Source organism: Pogona vitticeps, chromosome 4 (genome assembly GCF_051106095.1).
Source record: "Pogona vitticeps strain Pit_001003342236 chromosome 4, PviZW2.1, whole genome shotgun sequence".
Classification (NCBI taxonomy): domain Eukaryota; kingdom Metazoa; phylum Chordata; class Lepidosauria; order Squamata; family Agamidae; genus Pogona; species Pogona vitticeps.
The window spans coordinates 218,550,262-218,565,431 of NC_135786.1; the positions used below are offsets into that span (position 1 = coordinate 218,550,262).

The 15,170-nt window shown below is 40.5% G+C and overlaps 1 protein-coding gene across 1 annotated transcript in view; it reads right to left on the bottom strand.

Moving 5' to 3' along the window:
* Positions 1-11,874: 11,874 nt before the first annotated feature.
* LOC110073801 (nardilysin) overlaps positions 11,875-15,170 on the bottom strand; it is a 53,241-nt gene continuing 49,945 nt past the window's right edge. Inside the window, exons 29-31 of the mRNA XM_020783391.3 lie at positions 14,952-15,068; positions 12,743-12,832; positions 11,875-12,131 (exon numbers count right to left, since the gene is read on the bottom strand). Coding sequence (XP_020639050.3) covers positions 11,937-12,131; positions 12,743-12,832; positions 14,952-15,068 — 402 coding nt within the window. The 3' untranslated portion in view covers positions 11,875-11,936. The remainder of the gene's footprint in view (positions 12,132-12,742; positions 12,833-14,951; positions 15,069-15,170) is intronic.

Consider the following 15,170-nt stretch of genomic DNA (forward strand, 5'->3'; position numbering starts at 1 on the left):
AAGTGTAAAAATGTGTCCAAAATGTGTCAAAATGGCTACAAAAAAGAGCTAGAATGTAAAAAAAAAAGCATAGAAACCCTTCAATATGATCTCCATGGGAGGGGGCTTGCAACTGATACCCCACAGATACAGAGATCCTACTGTGTCCTTACTCCACCTTTTCTGCATTGGGTTTCAGGTTGTGGATATAGCCTCCTATGCCATTTTGTTCTCACTGTAACCTCGTGATGTAGATTAAAGTGAGAGAGTAATTGGCTCTATATTATTCCTCAAGTGAGATGCTGTGTGGGGACGTTAATCCACAGGACACTGGTTTAAAACCAGGATTTTTCACTACAACACTCTGACTGATAAGGGTGCTCTCTCATGGATGACACAAATTGCATTCAGAAGCATACAGACACTGAGGGTAACATGAGTAATGAAGAAAGTACACCAAATGAACAAATTTATTTAACCTAAAGGTCATTGTGACAGGGTCTTCTTAGCATTTTCCAATAACTTGGTTCAGCAAATTGACATCCTCAGTGTATCTAGAATGAATAAAGTATATGAATAATTTTTTCCTTCAGTTTCATAAGAGGGGCAATTTCTGTTGACATGTCCATGTTTAAGGAGCTTTGGGGTTTTCACTGGTCATGTCGCTAAAGAGTTATGCAATGAGGAGTAATTCTGATATTCTACCTCAAAGTTTTTAAATGTGGTCCTTTGGCACTGAATACGTAAAGCTGTCTCCAAAATGAAATGCAGAAATTCAGATTTCTACCCTACAGATGATCTCTCATGCCTAAAGCATCTCATCGACAATTCTAGAAAATTATTTGCCATTCCAAGAGGCTTGAAGCTGTCAGGGAGGGAGGGAAACTTCTGCTTATGGTCAGAAGTTTCATATATATATATAAATGAAACTTCTGACCATAAGCAAGCAAGCAAAATAAGTTGTACCATAAGCATTGTTCATGGTATTTCTGTTTTATTTGTGTTGCCGTGATTGATTTGCTTGCTTTATAATAAGCTGGTTTTAAATTTCCTGGAATGTGGATCAAGTTTATAATCTAATTTGAAATGTATCCTTTGTGCATTCTGGTCCAAATCAGATAGCAGATAACATTTGATCTTGCATTTGTCATGACGATATGTAAGGCTCTAAGAAAAAATCACCCTGCTTTGCTAGTTTTTACTAGATATTCTAAAATAAAATTAATGAGACTCCAGGGATTGGCTATTTGATGTGAACCTCCAAATCAGACAACTGACATTGTCATTGTTCTCTGAAATGACATATTCTGTATTTTCAGCTATTTGCTGCATTCGTCTATCATCTATTAGTTTCCCCAACCTCACAAGGTAAACTTTGGGGTTCTTAGCATCACAAGCCTGGAATTTGACAGTGAAACTGTAGCATTTGATATTTATTCACAGTTTGATGTTATGTTATAGAGTTAGGATTATGCTTAGATCTGAAAAACGCTTAGGTCAAAAACCTGTTTGTCTTATGTTGTAAACTGCTATGCATCTGGTTCTTGTTTCCCCACTGTTTTTGCACCAGGATGTTCACTACTACTTTGTACTAGCGAAAGCTCAGTTTTTTTTGAATCGGGTGATTTCAGTGCTTCCCAGTTGCAAGCTAGGAATTGCTCAGAATGTTATGAACATGGATTCATTAATCCACATGAATCTCAACAGGATTCTGCCCTTTAAATCTAAGAATTGCCCTCCCAACCCCGGAATAAAGACGCGAGACAGTAATATGGGTTAAACACTGGCCACACTTTATTGATTCAAATTCAAGCTCAAATTTAAATTTGCCATCCTTTGGCATAAGGAGGGGGCCTCCTGTAGTGTGGAAACAAGTAAATGGCAGAGGTATCCAAATACCCCTTAGCCAACAAATGGGTGAGTCCCCAGCCCCAGGTTCCAGCGGTCTTAAAGACAGCAGGAACCTGGCCAGCCACTAATAAACACCTCCAGACCTCAAGCCATCTTTAGTTGATGACCATTGGTCCAGAAGTGGCCCAGTGCATCTTCCCGCCACAGGCACTGTAAAGCACGATCCGCAGTCCTGGGAGGTCAGATGCGCTGTTGGCTTACCTGAATTACAGTGGACACACCTAAAAATACCTGTTTCTTCTGCACTACCCGCCAGTGTGACCAAAATCTCCACCAAAATGCCAATGTCCTGGTGTGGGACAGGCGAAAAAAAACCCTATCCGAGGCCAATCAGGATGATGGTCAAAAATTCCTATCCGGCCCCTTAAAGGTGACCAGCAAATCTCACACTAGAAATAGGATGGGCAGGTGGGTGCCTGAACAAGAAGAGGGTGGTGTGAGGGGGGAACACCCCTTAAGTAACCTTGCATTCCCCCCTCGTACTTGTAAATCACGTCAGACTAGCCAGTCTCATGTTATCCGGGGAGTAGGGTAAAGAGCCAGGCATGCTGCCCAAAGCCTGTCAGACTTGTCAGCAGCTGCAGCATTTTCCAAAAAGTGTGCTGGACTCAGTTCTGGGCATAGATCAGGGGCTCCCAGCCTTGGGTCCCCTGACTAGTCCCCTTGGACTAAAGCTTCCAGAAGACTTCACTACCAGCTGTGATGGCCAGGATTTCTGGGAGTTGTAGTCCAAGGCCATCTGAAGACTGAAGAATAGGAATATTGGCATAGATCATTGCTTAACTTACTGATGAAAGACAGGTGGTAATTATGGCCTGTTGTCATAGGGGCTTGTATGCAAGGAATTCCATGCTCAGGATATGAAATTCAGGAATACAACATTCCATGAGAAAATTTGTAATCTTTTGCCTTGAGATTTTGGCCAATAAAAAGCCTACGCATTCCGCCTACACATTTTGTTCCACTGTCAAATTTCTCTGACCAGAAAGAAGCCTACAAACCCCCTTGAATTAAGCCTGCAAAGACCTGCTCTCTGGAGCAACAGAGAAAATATCTTTTCTATGCTTAGACTCAGGTGTGAAAAGAGAGGCCTGCAACTGGCCAAGGAAAGTTTTTTGAAATCCAAGGATGGCATCTTCCCTTTTGGCCATTGCTGGAAAGATGAACACAACACAGGGAAAACAGATTACAGGGAAAACATATCTTCGTAGTCCTCATGAAAAGCCAAAGTTAATATCTAGTCTTTATCAGTTTATACAAGGAACCAGTTTTGAGGTTCTTCGTGTCTCATGACACTGGGATCGATACGAACAAGCCCAGCTTGTTTCTGGCGTAGAAAAAGACCATCCATGTTTGCACTGCGTGTATATGACATTTGGGGAATTATAATTTTTTTTTAGAAGGATGTATGGAAACGTGAGGAAAACAGACATTACAATACCATGTAAGGAAGATGCCAAGGTGGTTCAAGGTAGTGAAACACAAGGAGAAGCTGAACTTTGCTGACTGATCATTTCACCACCTCTGAAGGAAAACAAAAAGGACCTTTCCTGCACTTTTCAGTAAGTTAGAGCAATGGTCCCCAACCTTGGGGCCTCCAGATGTTCTTGGACTGCAACTCCCAGAAGCCTTCACCACCACCTCATCTGGCCAGGATTTCTGGGATTTGAAGTCCAAGAACATCTGGAGGCCCAAGGTTGGGGACCACTGAGTTAGAGCACAGACAGAGTCTTTGTGTGGGGTCACTTCAGCTTTATATTGCTGTGTATGGTATGTTTCTGCTCAGCTCACTTAGATTCCAGCTAGGTTTGTGTAGGTGCTGCACTGACTTCTTTAGTTTCATTTTGATTGAAGGCTGAGTGTGTGTGAGTGCATTAGGAGATTGCTTTCTTGTCTAGGCTCTAAGCGATTAGGTTTAAATTAGTTTTAGCATGACTAGGTTTTTCTCTCTTCACCCTCTTCTTTCTCCTAGATTTCAGGGTTCCCTTCCTCCATTTGCTGTTTGTCATACTTGGGTTGGCTCTTTCGCACAGCATTTGTCATAGCAAGCTTGCTGCTGCTGCATGACTGGAACACTTTTTCCATCCACCTGACCTCTAACAGAAAGAATGCCAATTCTTGAGCTGAGCAGCCAACAAGAGCAGCTTAAAAAAAAGAGTACAGTAAAAAAAATGATGAACAAATAGTGATTGATTTGCCTCAGAATCTGAATAGTTACCTGTCTGTAGTTTGGTGGGGCGCATTCTCTCTTTGTGGTTCAGCATCTTGCCAAATTGCATGATGATGATTAAAAAAAAACTGGTAGCAAATTACAGTATAGCCATTTGTGTTTCTGTTCAAGTTAATGGGAATTCCAGTTATTTGGAAATCTCAGTAACTGATGCAAATCCATGCCTGATCAGATTGGAGAGGGGCTGGATCATATTAGATCTAATTGGGGTGTGATCCAAAACATCAAGTGGATGCCTGGATCACATTGGGGATCTTGCATGTAGCCCTCGATCGGTAGAAACTGTTTAGCAAATCTGTGGGAGAGATTGACTGGATTAGCTTTACACAAAGCAGACCAAGTGCTCCTGGCTCAAATCACAGTTTTTAGCCTAATTTACCTGACAGATTAGTTGAGAGACAAAAATCAAGTAGTCATAAGGAGAACCTCACACATCCTTTGTTCTGAGATAGTTAAACAGAAGGATTCCAATTTGAACCTAAACCATAATTCGATTAAAACACATATTTCTATGAGACATTATCACATGGCTTTTGTGCTATCAAGGAAGCTTTCTAAATTTTCTGACAAGCATCTAATTAAAAAAAACACAGAGAGACTTTTACTGAAGTTTTAGAATTTTGTGAAATGTCACACTTACTTGGATACAGAATCATTCACCATCCCAACCATCTTCAAGCCACTTACATTTAAAACATTTAAACTCATTTAGCCCCTTAATGTTAAAACATTTATCTTTCATTTGTTATCCATTGAGATTCAGTGAGCCGATGAGGTACTGCTGTATTAAAACATCTGGGGTTGATTGTGCACATTCTTTGAACCACAGTTACTTTGATCCATTCCAGATGTGTGATAACTAGAGCTACATTCAAATTGTTCATAGTTTAGATCTTATACCTTAGCAGGGGAAAGGTATGGCTTGGATCGTACTCAAGTCAAACTCTAAACTTCAATTAGGAAAGACTTCCTATATATCGGGTCAGCTTATATGTCAAAGGCACATACAAATGAGTAAGTTATACCATAAATAACATTTATGGAACACGTTGCTAAAAGAATGAGTTTAAAAGTGGAGGTAGAGTTGTCTGGAATGTGTCCAGAGGAGGCTGACCAGGAAGGTAAAAGTGCTGGAAACGAAGACCTGTGAGGAGCAGTTAAGGGATCTGGGTATGTTTATCCTGGATAAGAGAAGACTGAGAGGTGATATGATCTTCAAATGTTTGAAGGGCTGTTACATGGAAGATGGAATAAGCTTGTTTTCTGCAGTTCCAGAGGGCAGGATTGAAAATAATGGATTCATGGTATAGGAAAGGAGAGTTTGTATAAACATTAGAAATACCTTATTTGCAGTAAGAACTGTTTGACAGTCGGATAGACTGCCTCAGAGGCCGATGGATCTCTATATCTCTCTCTATAGCTCTCCCCCTCTCTGTATATATGTGTGTGTGTGTGTGTGTATGTATATACACACATACAAATAAACAGCTATAGAAAGAGTTGTTCCTAATCCACTGAGAAGCAGGGAGAAAGATAATGTGTATAAATAAATAAATAAATAAATAAATAAATAAATAAATAAATAAATAAATAAATAAATAAATAAATAAATAAATAAATAAATAAATAAATAAATAAATAAATAAATAAATAAATAAGCAAGCTCAGGCCCAGTCAATAGGGAATGGTGTATAAATCACTAATATCTGAAGGAGAATAACACAGCTGAACATCCAGAGTACAAATATATAGGGGAGAGAAGGCGGCAGTACAATTTCACATGACATCTGAAAGCACAAGAGAGCAACAGCGTGTGACAAATGAATTTAATAAAGTGCGGGAATGATTGATTTATTGCTCCACAGGGCAAGTTTACCATATCAGTTAGGGCACAGGAGAGACAAACTTGCTGATAATTTATCAAGTGGATGTCAGGAGTCCAGAGAGGAATGTATTGCTGAAGGAGGATACTATGGTTTCTGATAGGCACATGTGTGGGTCATGTGACATGCACGCTTTCCTAGCTCAAGGTCCAAATTAGATTACATCACGCAGGGATGTAGAACCTGTGGCCTTTCAGATGGGGTTAGACTGCAATGCCCATCAGCCCCAGCTAATGCTGATGGATAATGAGCCTTGTGATTCAACATCTGCAGGACCACGCTTTCCTCTTAAATTTTCCATGCTTTTCCTCTCCTACATTCCTTTTCCCGTGCTTTTATTGAACTATAGTGTAACACAGAAAGTAAAAACCACAAGTTACGCAGTGACACAGTTAACTGTACCTAGTTACCTTTCGGCCGGGGGTAACGAAGGAATAATTTAGCCACTTTGTGAAGGCAATATAATGAGTGGAAGGAAATTTAGTTTACTGCTCCAATGAGCAACGTACTTTAATTAATTTTTAAAGTTATTTTTCTATGGCATTTTAGACACGTTTTGACAAGAAGTTTTATACCATTTTCTTATAAATCTCAACTCCTTCTCCCCTCAAAAAAGTAATGAAAAACTAACATGAAATGCAATTGGTAATGTATGGAATTACTGTTCATACACTTAAAAAAAGTTATTTCAGAACTCTGCTATAGCAATGAAAATTCAAATGCAAATTGTTCAAGCATCACAGGTGCTTTTTCAAACAGAAGAGACAATGCAGCTCTGTGGATGGAGAGATGGACTGGAATCTTATGGAACTGCTAGGCTGATCCAGAGCTTTTTGCGGTATCACAGTATCCTATGCATTTGATATTTTCTTTTCATATTGTTGAACTATGAAAGATACCCCAAATAGTCTACCAGGGCATCATCTTAAGTATGAGCACTACTGTTGCCTAAGCAGGACTGCAAACTGAGGAACATGTTCCCCAAATAAATGGGCCCTACTGTTAGTTTGGCTGGATTCAGGTCATGTAGTGCAGTGGTTCATAAACTTGTGGCTCCCTTGACTTACTGGCCACAGCTGGCCACTGGCTGTGGCTCCCCAATACAGTAGGACTGCCATATCCATGGCATCACTACCCGCAGTTTCAGATATCCACTGCCTGAAAAAATAAAATAAAATAAACACATAAATACATCTTCCTGAGGTGTATTACCAGGACTGGCTACTAGACGGAACCAGAGACTGCAAGATACAGGTGGCTTAGTGAAAACACACTAGTGGCTTGACTTCTTCAAGGGAAGCTACTGGAAAAATGGAGAAAGCAATTTTTTCTTTGCAGGGACAGGACAGGGAAAGGTCCTTTGTGAACCATAGGGCAGGAAACCCAATCCTTTGGCAAGACTGGGTCAGGGATCCCTCTCTGCACCATGCACAGACACTAGAGACATTGCAAGTAAATGCTATAGGATAGCTTGGGGAGGCAAGGGAGGGAAGAAGGATTAGAGAATTCTGTGGCACCCCTTGGTTGGCTTCCTGGCAATCCACGGAGCCACGACTCACTGTTTGGAAGCTACTGACCTAGTGTGTTGATTAAATTTTATCAGCACCCCCAATAAGGTATCTGCTACATATCTGTATAGCCCCAATCTTCAGTCAAAAATAAGGTAAGGCAACAGGGTTGGTGTATGGCTTGAAGCCCTCTGTTTAAAGAATGTAGGAACATTCCATCCAATGCCAACGGAAGTGTCATTTGAAACCTACACTCCTGACTAGAGATGGGCACAAATCACTGGTTCAGTGATTTATCACAGTTTGTTTCCAATCTGAACAGCCAAACAGCTGATACGCAGTTCAGCACCCCACCTCCCTCCAGCAGGAGCCCACCCAGAGGTAGCACCCAGAAGAGGCAGGATGGAGTGCTGCATCCGAGTGGGCGGCTGCTGGAGAGGGCAGGGAGCTGAGCCGAGTATCAGCTGTTTGGCTGGGAAATGAACTGTGCTGAACAGCCGAACCAGCGGTTTGTTCCCATCTTTACGCCTGACCTGAGCCGGCAGCCCCATTTTGAAATTTGCTTGGACATCTGACATGGACATCTAGCCAGAACATTTGTATGTTTGTTTGTTTTCTTCTGCACCCTCCATGTCCAGGGGTGCCCAACCTGATGAAGGTGGGTACAGGTCAACAGTCAGTGCCCCCTTCCCCCATCTAATAAAGATATGACGTCCCCGCCTGTCATTGTGGGACTAGAGCACTGAAGGATGAATGCCCTTGAAGTCTTGCAAAGGAAGCAGATGGATGGGAATCAGCTCAAACCCTGTTTTTATTTCCTACCTCCCACCCGTTTGCACGTGGTGTGCATTTGTAACTGTATTGTGCCTTTATACGTGCAGCTCTCGGTGGTTGCCTCCTTAAATTCTGAGCATAAGGGAATCCTGAGTCTAAGAAAGGAAAGATGAAAGAATCTACTGAGAACTTGGCTGCACCATATGATATCTTCTGTTGATATGTAGGAGAGAGATAAGAACAGGCTGGGCTTTTACCTTCAGCAGCTGTACCACAGAAATCAAGGCCTACAACAGCGCTAAAGAAAACAAGGGTTTGGCTTTTTGTGGCTGACTTAACACTGCTTTCAGAAAAATAGGAAACCATCTCCCTGAAAGAGCCGGGAACTAATCAGATCAAATGAGTACTAAGTCTGCATTGAAATGCTTCATAAAACTGAAGGAATGTGGTGCTAATGTGATAGCTTGTGTTACAAGCAAAGCAATGGCTGCCCAGGCCTTTGAGTGTGTTAGAGCCTACTGCAAATAATTCCTTTGCCACAAAGAGGGGAAGGATTTATTAGCGGGGTTACTTAAAATTGAAATTTTACCCTGTTAGGGATTAATTTTCTCACCAGAGGACCAGTTTGTGTTAGACAAAATATTTGTTTTTTTTTTCCTTTTTATTTAGCTAACGAGCCTTTGATATTGAGGTTTAGGAAAAAGGTTTTCCTAAACAGGGTTCCCTCAAAACACACACACACTCACACACACACACAAGAATGTGTTCATATGAACACACACACACACACACACACACACACACACACACACACACACACACAAAAGAATGTGTTCATATGAACACATACCACATACACACAAAACTGTAACTGGATCTCACCACCACCAGTTTTGAATACACCATATATTGCTCACTTTACTTCAGCAGCTCTGTATACAAGATTGCTATTGTCATCATCATCATCATCATCATCATCATCATCATCATCTCAGAACTTCAGAGCTGGTGGGGCCCCTATGGATCATTGAGTCCAGCCCCTATCAAGGAAGCACAGTGGAGAGCTAAATTCCCAAACTCTGGCTCTGCAGTCAGATACCTACCGTAAACCACCAGAATTGCTCTTGGAAATACTGGTGGCATCTTATCATTTGGAGCATTGTTTTTCAAGCATTGCTGGCTCTAGATGCTGTGGGGTTGGTATGAGCAAGATGTCCCAGTGTGTTCTCACCTTTTACAGCACTACTCACTTTGCTAGAGCAAAGTAACTAAATCAGATCAAGAGAATCAGTGAGCAAATACTGAGGAAGGGAACCAGAACTGGAAGCTTTTGGTGGTAGATTTCCTATTGAGCCCAGTTCACAGGTCCATAAAGCTGGTGGACACAAGAGGCAGTACCTTTTCTTTAGTGGCCCCATGATTCAAAACTGCCTAGTATGGGATATTTGTTCTTGATTTCCTCTCTTCCCAATGAACATAAAAACATTTTTTATTTAAATTAGCATTCTATTAAATAAAAGTTAATAGCAGACACATACATTGTAGGTACATTCATGGGGTGGGGAAGAGATAGAAATTCCCCAGCTGGTATCTTGATGATAGTCTTAACTAGAGAGTAAACCCATGAGATCAATTACCACATAGTAAATTATCACTTATGTAAATTTCATTGAGTCAATGCGTTTCCTGGAGCTGGGACTAGCAATCAAATGCTATCTCCAGTGGGGAGGAAAATAAATAAATAAACAAGCAAATAAATAAATATTGTAGAGGCAGAGGTTTTGTATTAATATTGGACAGAAGAGGCTTTTCTCAGTTCAAACAACATTTGAAATAGGAAACATCTCTTTAAAAAAAGCTACTAGCTAAGAACTGATCTAAAATTTGGAATGTGTTGAAATGTCAAAATAAACTTTTAAAATTAATTGAGTCAATCAAGTAAAGTGTTGTTTTCCATTAACATGAGACAAGGCATTTGTGGGGTAAAATAACGATTATATTTTGAGGGACTTCAGCTTTTGGAGATTATACTGTGGCCTCTGCCCAGGTCATGAATATTAATGTGCTATCTGCATGGACCAATGAGAGTGCTGGAGAGGCGGAGTCAAGAGTGAGAACAGTCCCTGCAGGAAGAGGAGAAGGGGGAATTCTGAGAGTGGAGTTTGGAGGATTGGTGATTTTGGAGTTTGGGGTGGAGACAGAGGGTTGGCGGTTGAGAGTGAATGAAATAGGATCTTTTGTTAAGAATTAAAGACATTGATTGTACCTTCATCACCTGTAATAATAAACAACTTCTATTTGGTTCTTTGTAAAATGACACATTGTCTGGACCTCTGTCTTTAATAATAAACAATATTGATGTAATCAACCGGTGGCAGCGACATGACACATAGCTTGTGCCCTTTTGCTTGGTGAAACAACCAAGGGACAGGCGGGAATATGACACACACTGTGCTAAAATAACAACGACCGGGATTGTTGAGAACCACACAATCTGTTCCACATACCCAAATAGGATGCCCAGTTACATGTCACTGAAGAGTAGGTATGTATCACCAAAGGATAAAAGTCAGCCTTGGTTGGCATGAAATTACATATGTTAATTTATATCACAGTTACAAAACAGGAAATTATTCTTATATCTTAAACACAGTTACAATACGTACATCTTATTTCAACCTGAAAGTAGGTGACCTGCTTATGCTCTACAAAGGTTAATTGTAGATAGATGCTTTCAAGGTTCCTTATCTCCCTCCTTGTGATTATTTACCTTTAAATCATTCTTGGACTGGGCAATACATAAAATGGAGGACAACTTCAAGAAAAGGATTGCCCTTTGGAAGTCCTCCCCAAAAGATGCCAGCCTGATCCCAATATTGTGTTCAACTTATGTTTTGTTAACCTTGGTCTCCACCCCACATTGCACACCATTACAAAAAATCTTGAGGGGATTAAAAACACACACACACACACACCAGTTTGTGATATGCTCTTAAGGGTCTGTGGCTCAGAGGGGGAAAAAAGGAGCACCTACCCCCATTGGAGGGTATATCTAAAGCTGTTCTGAGGATTGAGGCCCATATGATTTCTTTTCACCTAAGGAGGCTACATTACAACTGTGCTGTGTGAAAAATAATTGGTTTTAACTAGGAATGGAAATATCCAATATTCTTATCAGACTTCACATAGTAATATTCTTGCACTGGGGGAAAATGGAACCGAAATCTAGGAAAGAAGTAATAGGGACAAATGTATAGCCTCCCCCACTTCCTACTGCATTTTATGGCACAGGAACATCTTCCCCTTTTAGAGTCTTTATTAATTGCAAACTTCAAGGCCCCTATGTTGCGCTGTGTGGCTAATTGTTCACAGAAATGCAAACGGTTCCACAGTTTAACTATAAAACATATCCAGAACATTTTAATAACAAAGCATAACATGCCAGAAGTATCAAACCATGGAATGTGATAGTTGGGTCAAGCTACCTTAGGGTAACGGGTGTGTGCCACCTGATGCTTTTTTTCCTTACTTCCACACACAAAATTATATACACAGGTTATGGACTATCATGGACAGATGGAACAAATGCCATGGCTATGCAGCTTGAAAACATGACACATAAACACAGTTGAAAGTAATGCTGACAAAAGTTTACTTCAGTATCTTGTGGTAAGGAAGAATGTCAAGAGTGGAGATGAAAGCTCGGATGTCCATAATAGAAGGTAAATTTAACTGAGGAGAAGAGGGTAAAAATGTTAGCTCAGGTGTTTTGCCAAACAAAGATTCCTGAACAATGGAGGCATGAGGGACATCTAAGTCTCCTTCTTGTTTACCATATCCAACCACCTGAAAATTCAAAAACCAGATGGTTACAATAAATACCTCAATACTAGATTTTTTCAAGAAAAGTAATTACATGCAAAAATGAGTACAGCCCTGTGTTCCTTATGAATGTTCTGCTTAACATCCTAACAGATTATATTTTAGAGGACAACAACACTTTTACAAAGCTTAAATTGGCCCAAACTATTGACTTGCATCACAATGATGCACAGATTTTGTAAACATAAGACATTTTTAAAAGGATGGACCAATTCCAGAAGGAATACTGGTGAATCTCACTTAAGCCATCAAGCAGAATCATAGTGCGAAACATTTTTGGATACATTTTCCTCATAATACAACACATTTTGGTCCGTACATCTTCACTTAGGGCATTTGTGCTTTTGAGTATATTTATGTGCAGTTCTGGGGTTGTGAATCATCTTACATCCTAGAATATGCACATTTTGGCATGGTAGTTATGTTTCAGTTCGCATGTAAGTTCAGAAGGTGTGAATTGGATATGTTTGTATGTTTGTAAAAAAAAATGGACACAATTTCTCCTTTATCTGTAACATGCATAGATATCTAAAGAAGAGATAGAAAGCAAGAATTTTAATTTCAGATATACTCACATGGGTACTCAAAATTCTTTTGCCTTTTCCCCTGAATGTTAGAAACCAATTAAGCAAATGTGATCTGGTAAGACTCTTGAGGCATACAATCTATGAGCCAAACAGAAAATAAGTGTCTTAGGATCACCTGCTATTAACTGCAAACACGAAGGTATAAACTACAGATCACAAGAATAAAAAATGTGCAGCTGTCAAAGGGTGTAACTCTGAACAATTATTAAGAAATAAAGCTCAACTCAAAGTTTCCTGGCCGTGGGATGGACTAATGGGAGATATGTGAAAGGGGCCTAGATGGCTATTTTATTCCTAGATTTCAGGCACTAGATCGAATCGTAAGATCGAATCCACGCGACAGAGTGAGCGCCCGTTGCTTGTCCCAGCTCCCGCCAATCTAGCGGTTTGAAAGCATGCAAATGCAAGTAGATAAATAGGGACCACCTTGGTGGGAAGGTAACAGCCTTCCGTGTCTAAGTCACACTGGCCATGTGACCACAGAAAGATTGTCTTTGGACAAACGCTGGCTCTATGGCTTGGAAACAGGGACGAGCACCGCCCCCTAGAGTCGAACACGACTGGACAAAAAAAATTGTGAAGGGGAACCTTTACCTTTACCTTCAGGCACTAGATGGAGCTGGTTCAGTCTTCTTGTTTTTGAAAAGTAACAACAAAAAAACCTCTACCAGATGGGGCATTTATACCTTGTTAAGTTCCCCATCAAGCACACATCGTAATAAGATTTTTTCTTTCATTTGGATGATGACCCCCTTGTCTTGATAAGTACAGGAGGAACAAAGGTTTTTGTATGAGTTCCTACACAGTTCTCTCCCTTTTTTCAAACCCTTTGTTTTATTTTATGGTGCTTTGGCATACTGCCTTTCCCAGCCCAAAACAACCACCAAATGTTCTTTCTTTTAAAATGGCCCTAGAAACTGCTTTTAAACGCAGGGTGCTGGGTCTGCACTGCAGTGCTTTGTCAGTCTAAAATGAGAGGGAGGGGAATACAGCAAACTATTGGAGGAGATGGACAGAGGTTAGAGGAAGAGGTAACAGAGCAATAGCAATGTCTAATAGGAAGCCTGGTCTGGGAGCAAAAAAAAAAAAAAAGACTTTAAAAAAAACTTGTATGGACAGGCAGCAGGGGGAAGGAAGGCCAAGTAAAGACGGAAGCAGGTCAATAACGATAGAGAATGCCTAGCTTTCTCTCCATGGGCAGTGAAGCAGAGATCTAACTTGGCACCCTGGCACCCACCATCAGGACGTGAAGGTAAATCCCAGTAAATTCTGTGAATGTCCTATCTGGAAAGTGTGAAGAACCTTATCCCATCCTCCCAAACTAACCAAGATATTATCGCATCTGCTCTCATGCACTAGAACCCAATTCATCAGGTGCATAAAGTGCAACTTTCAGCTGATAGAAATGTGTATACAATGGCTATAAGGGAAATGTGTGTGTATATATACGTGCAGGTGTGTCTGGTCCACAAAACCACAAGGTCCCACCAGCCTTTGTTCTAGTTTTGTTGAAACAGATCGATACATCGACCACTCTGGAAATAGATAGCTGCCTTTGAAAATCAGATCCATTTATAACTTCTGACTGAGGACATAAATATTCACACAAACATGGAGCCAGAGGTTGGGAGCTGAATTCCCCACTGTGCCTCCTTGACAAGGGCTTCACTTGATGATGCATAGAATCCCTTCCAGCTCTTCCGTTCTAAGATTATTTTTAATCTAAAACTCAGGGAAAGGTGGGGAATTTTCAAAAGAAAATTCACAAAAAGAAAAAAGAAATAAAGGCAAAATAGATATTGATTTCTGCTAGTTGAGCCTCGTGGTGTAGTGGTTAAATTGCTGTATTGCAGCCAAAAACTGTGCTCACGACCCAGGGTGTTCTATCTCAGGTAGGGATCTATCCCAGTGCAAGCATGTTATTCAGGAATTTCAATCACACATCTTTCCACTTTACCCTGTCCTCACCGTGTAGCAAATTGCTTACACAGGAGCACTTACATCTAATTTACCTCATCTCACAGCACTGACAAAGTGAAATGGCATAAGTCTCTATTTTCCATTTTAGCTAGTTTGTGGACCAAACCCAAAGTCATTTAATGATCAAAATTCAGCCATAAAATGTGTGTATTTTTGTTGTGAATTATATGCAGTTTTAAAAAAATGAACCAGAGAACAATCCTGGTAGTATTTTCACCTCTCGAGCAAGTCTGTCAAACAAATACTGCTGAGTAATCACTTCGTTCCAGTTTCTGTCTACCTCTTCACCAAGGTGGGAGTCATCGGTTTGCTTAAGCTTTATCAGAGCCGAGACCTGTAAAATATGACATTACTTACTGCTCTCATAGGAAAAATCTCTTTTTTAAAAAAATGGAGCTTCCAAAGCGCATCGTAAAGCAAGAAGAAGAAGAAGAAG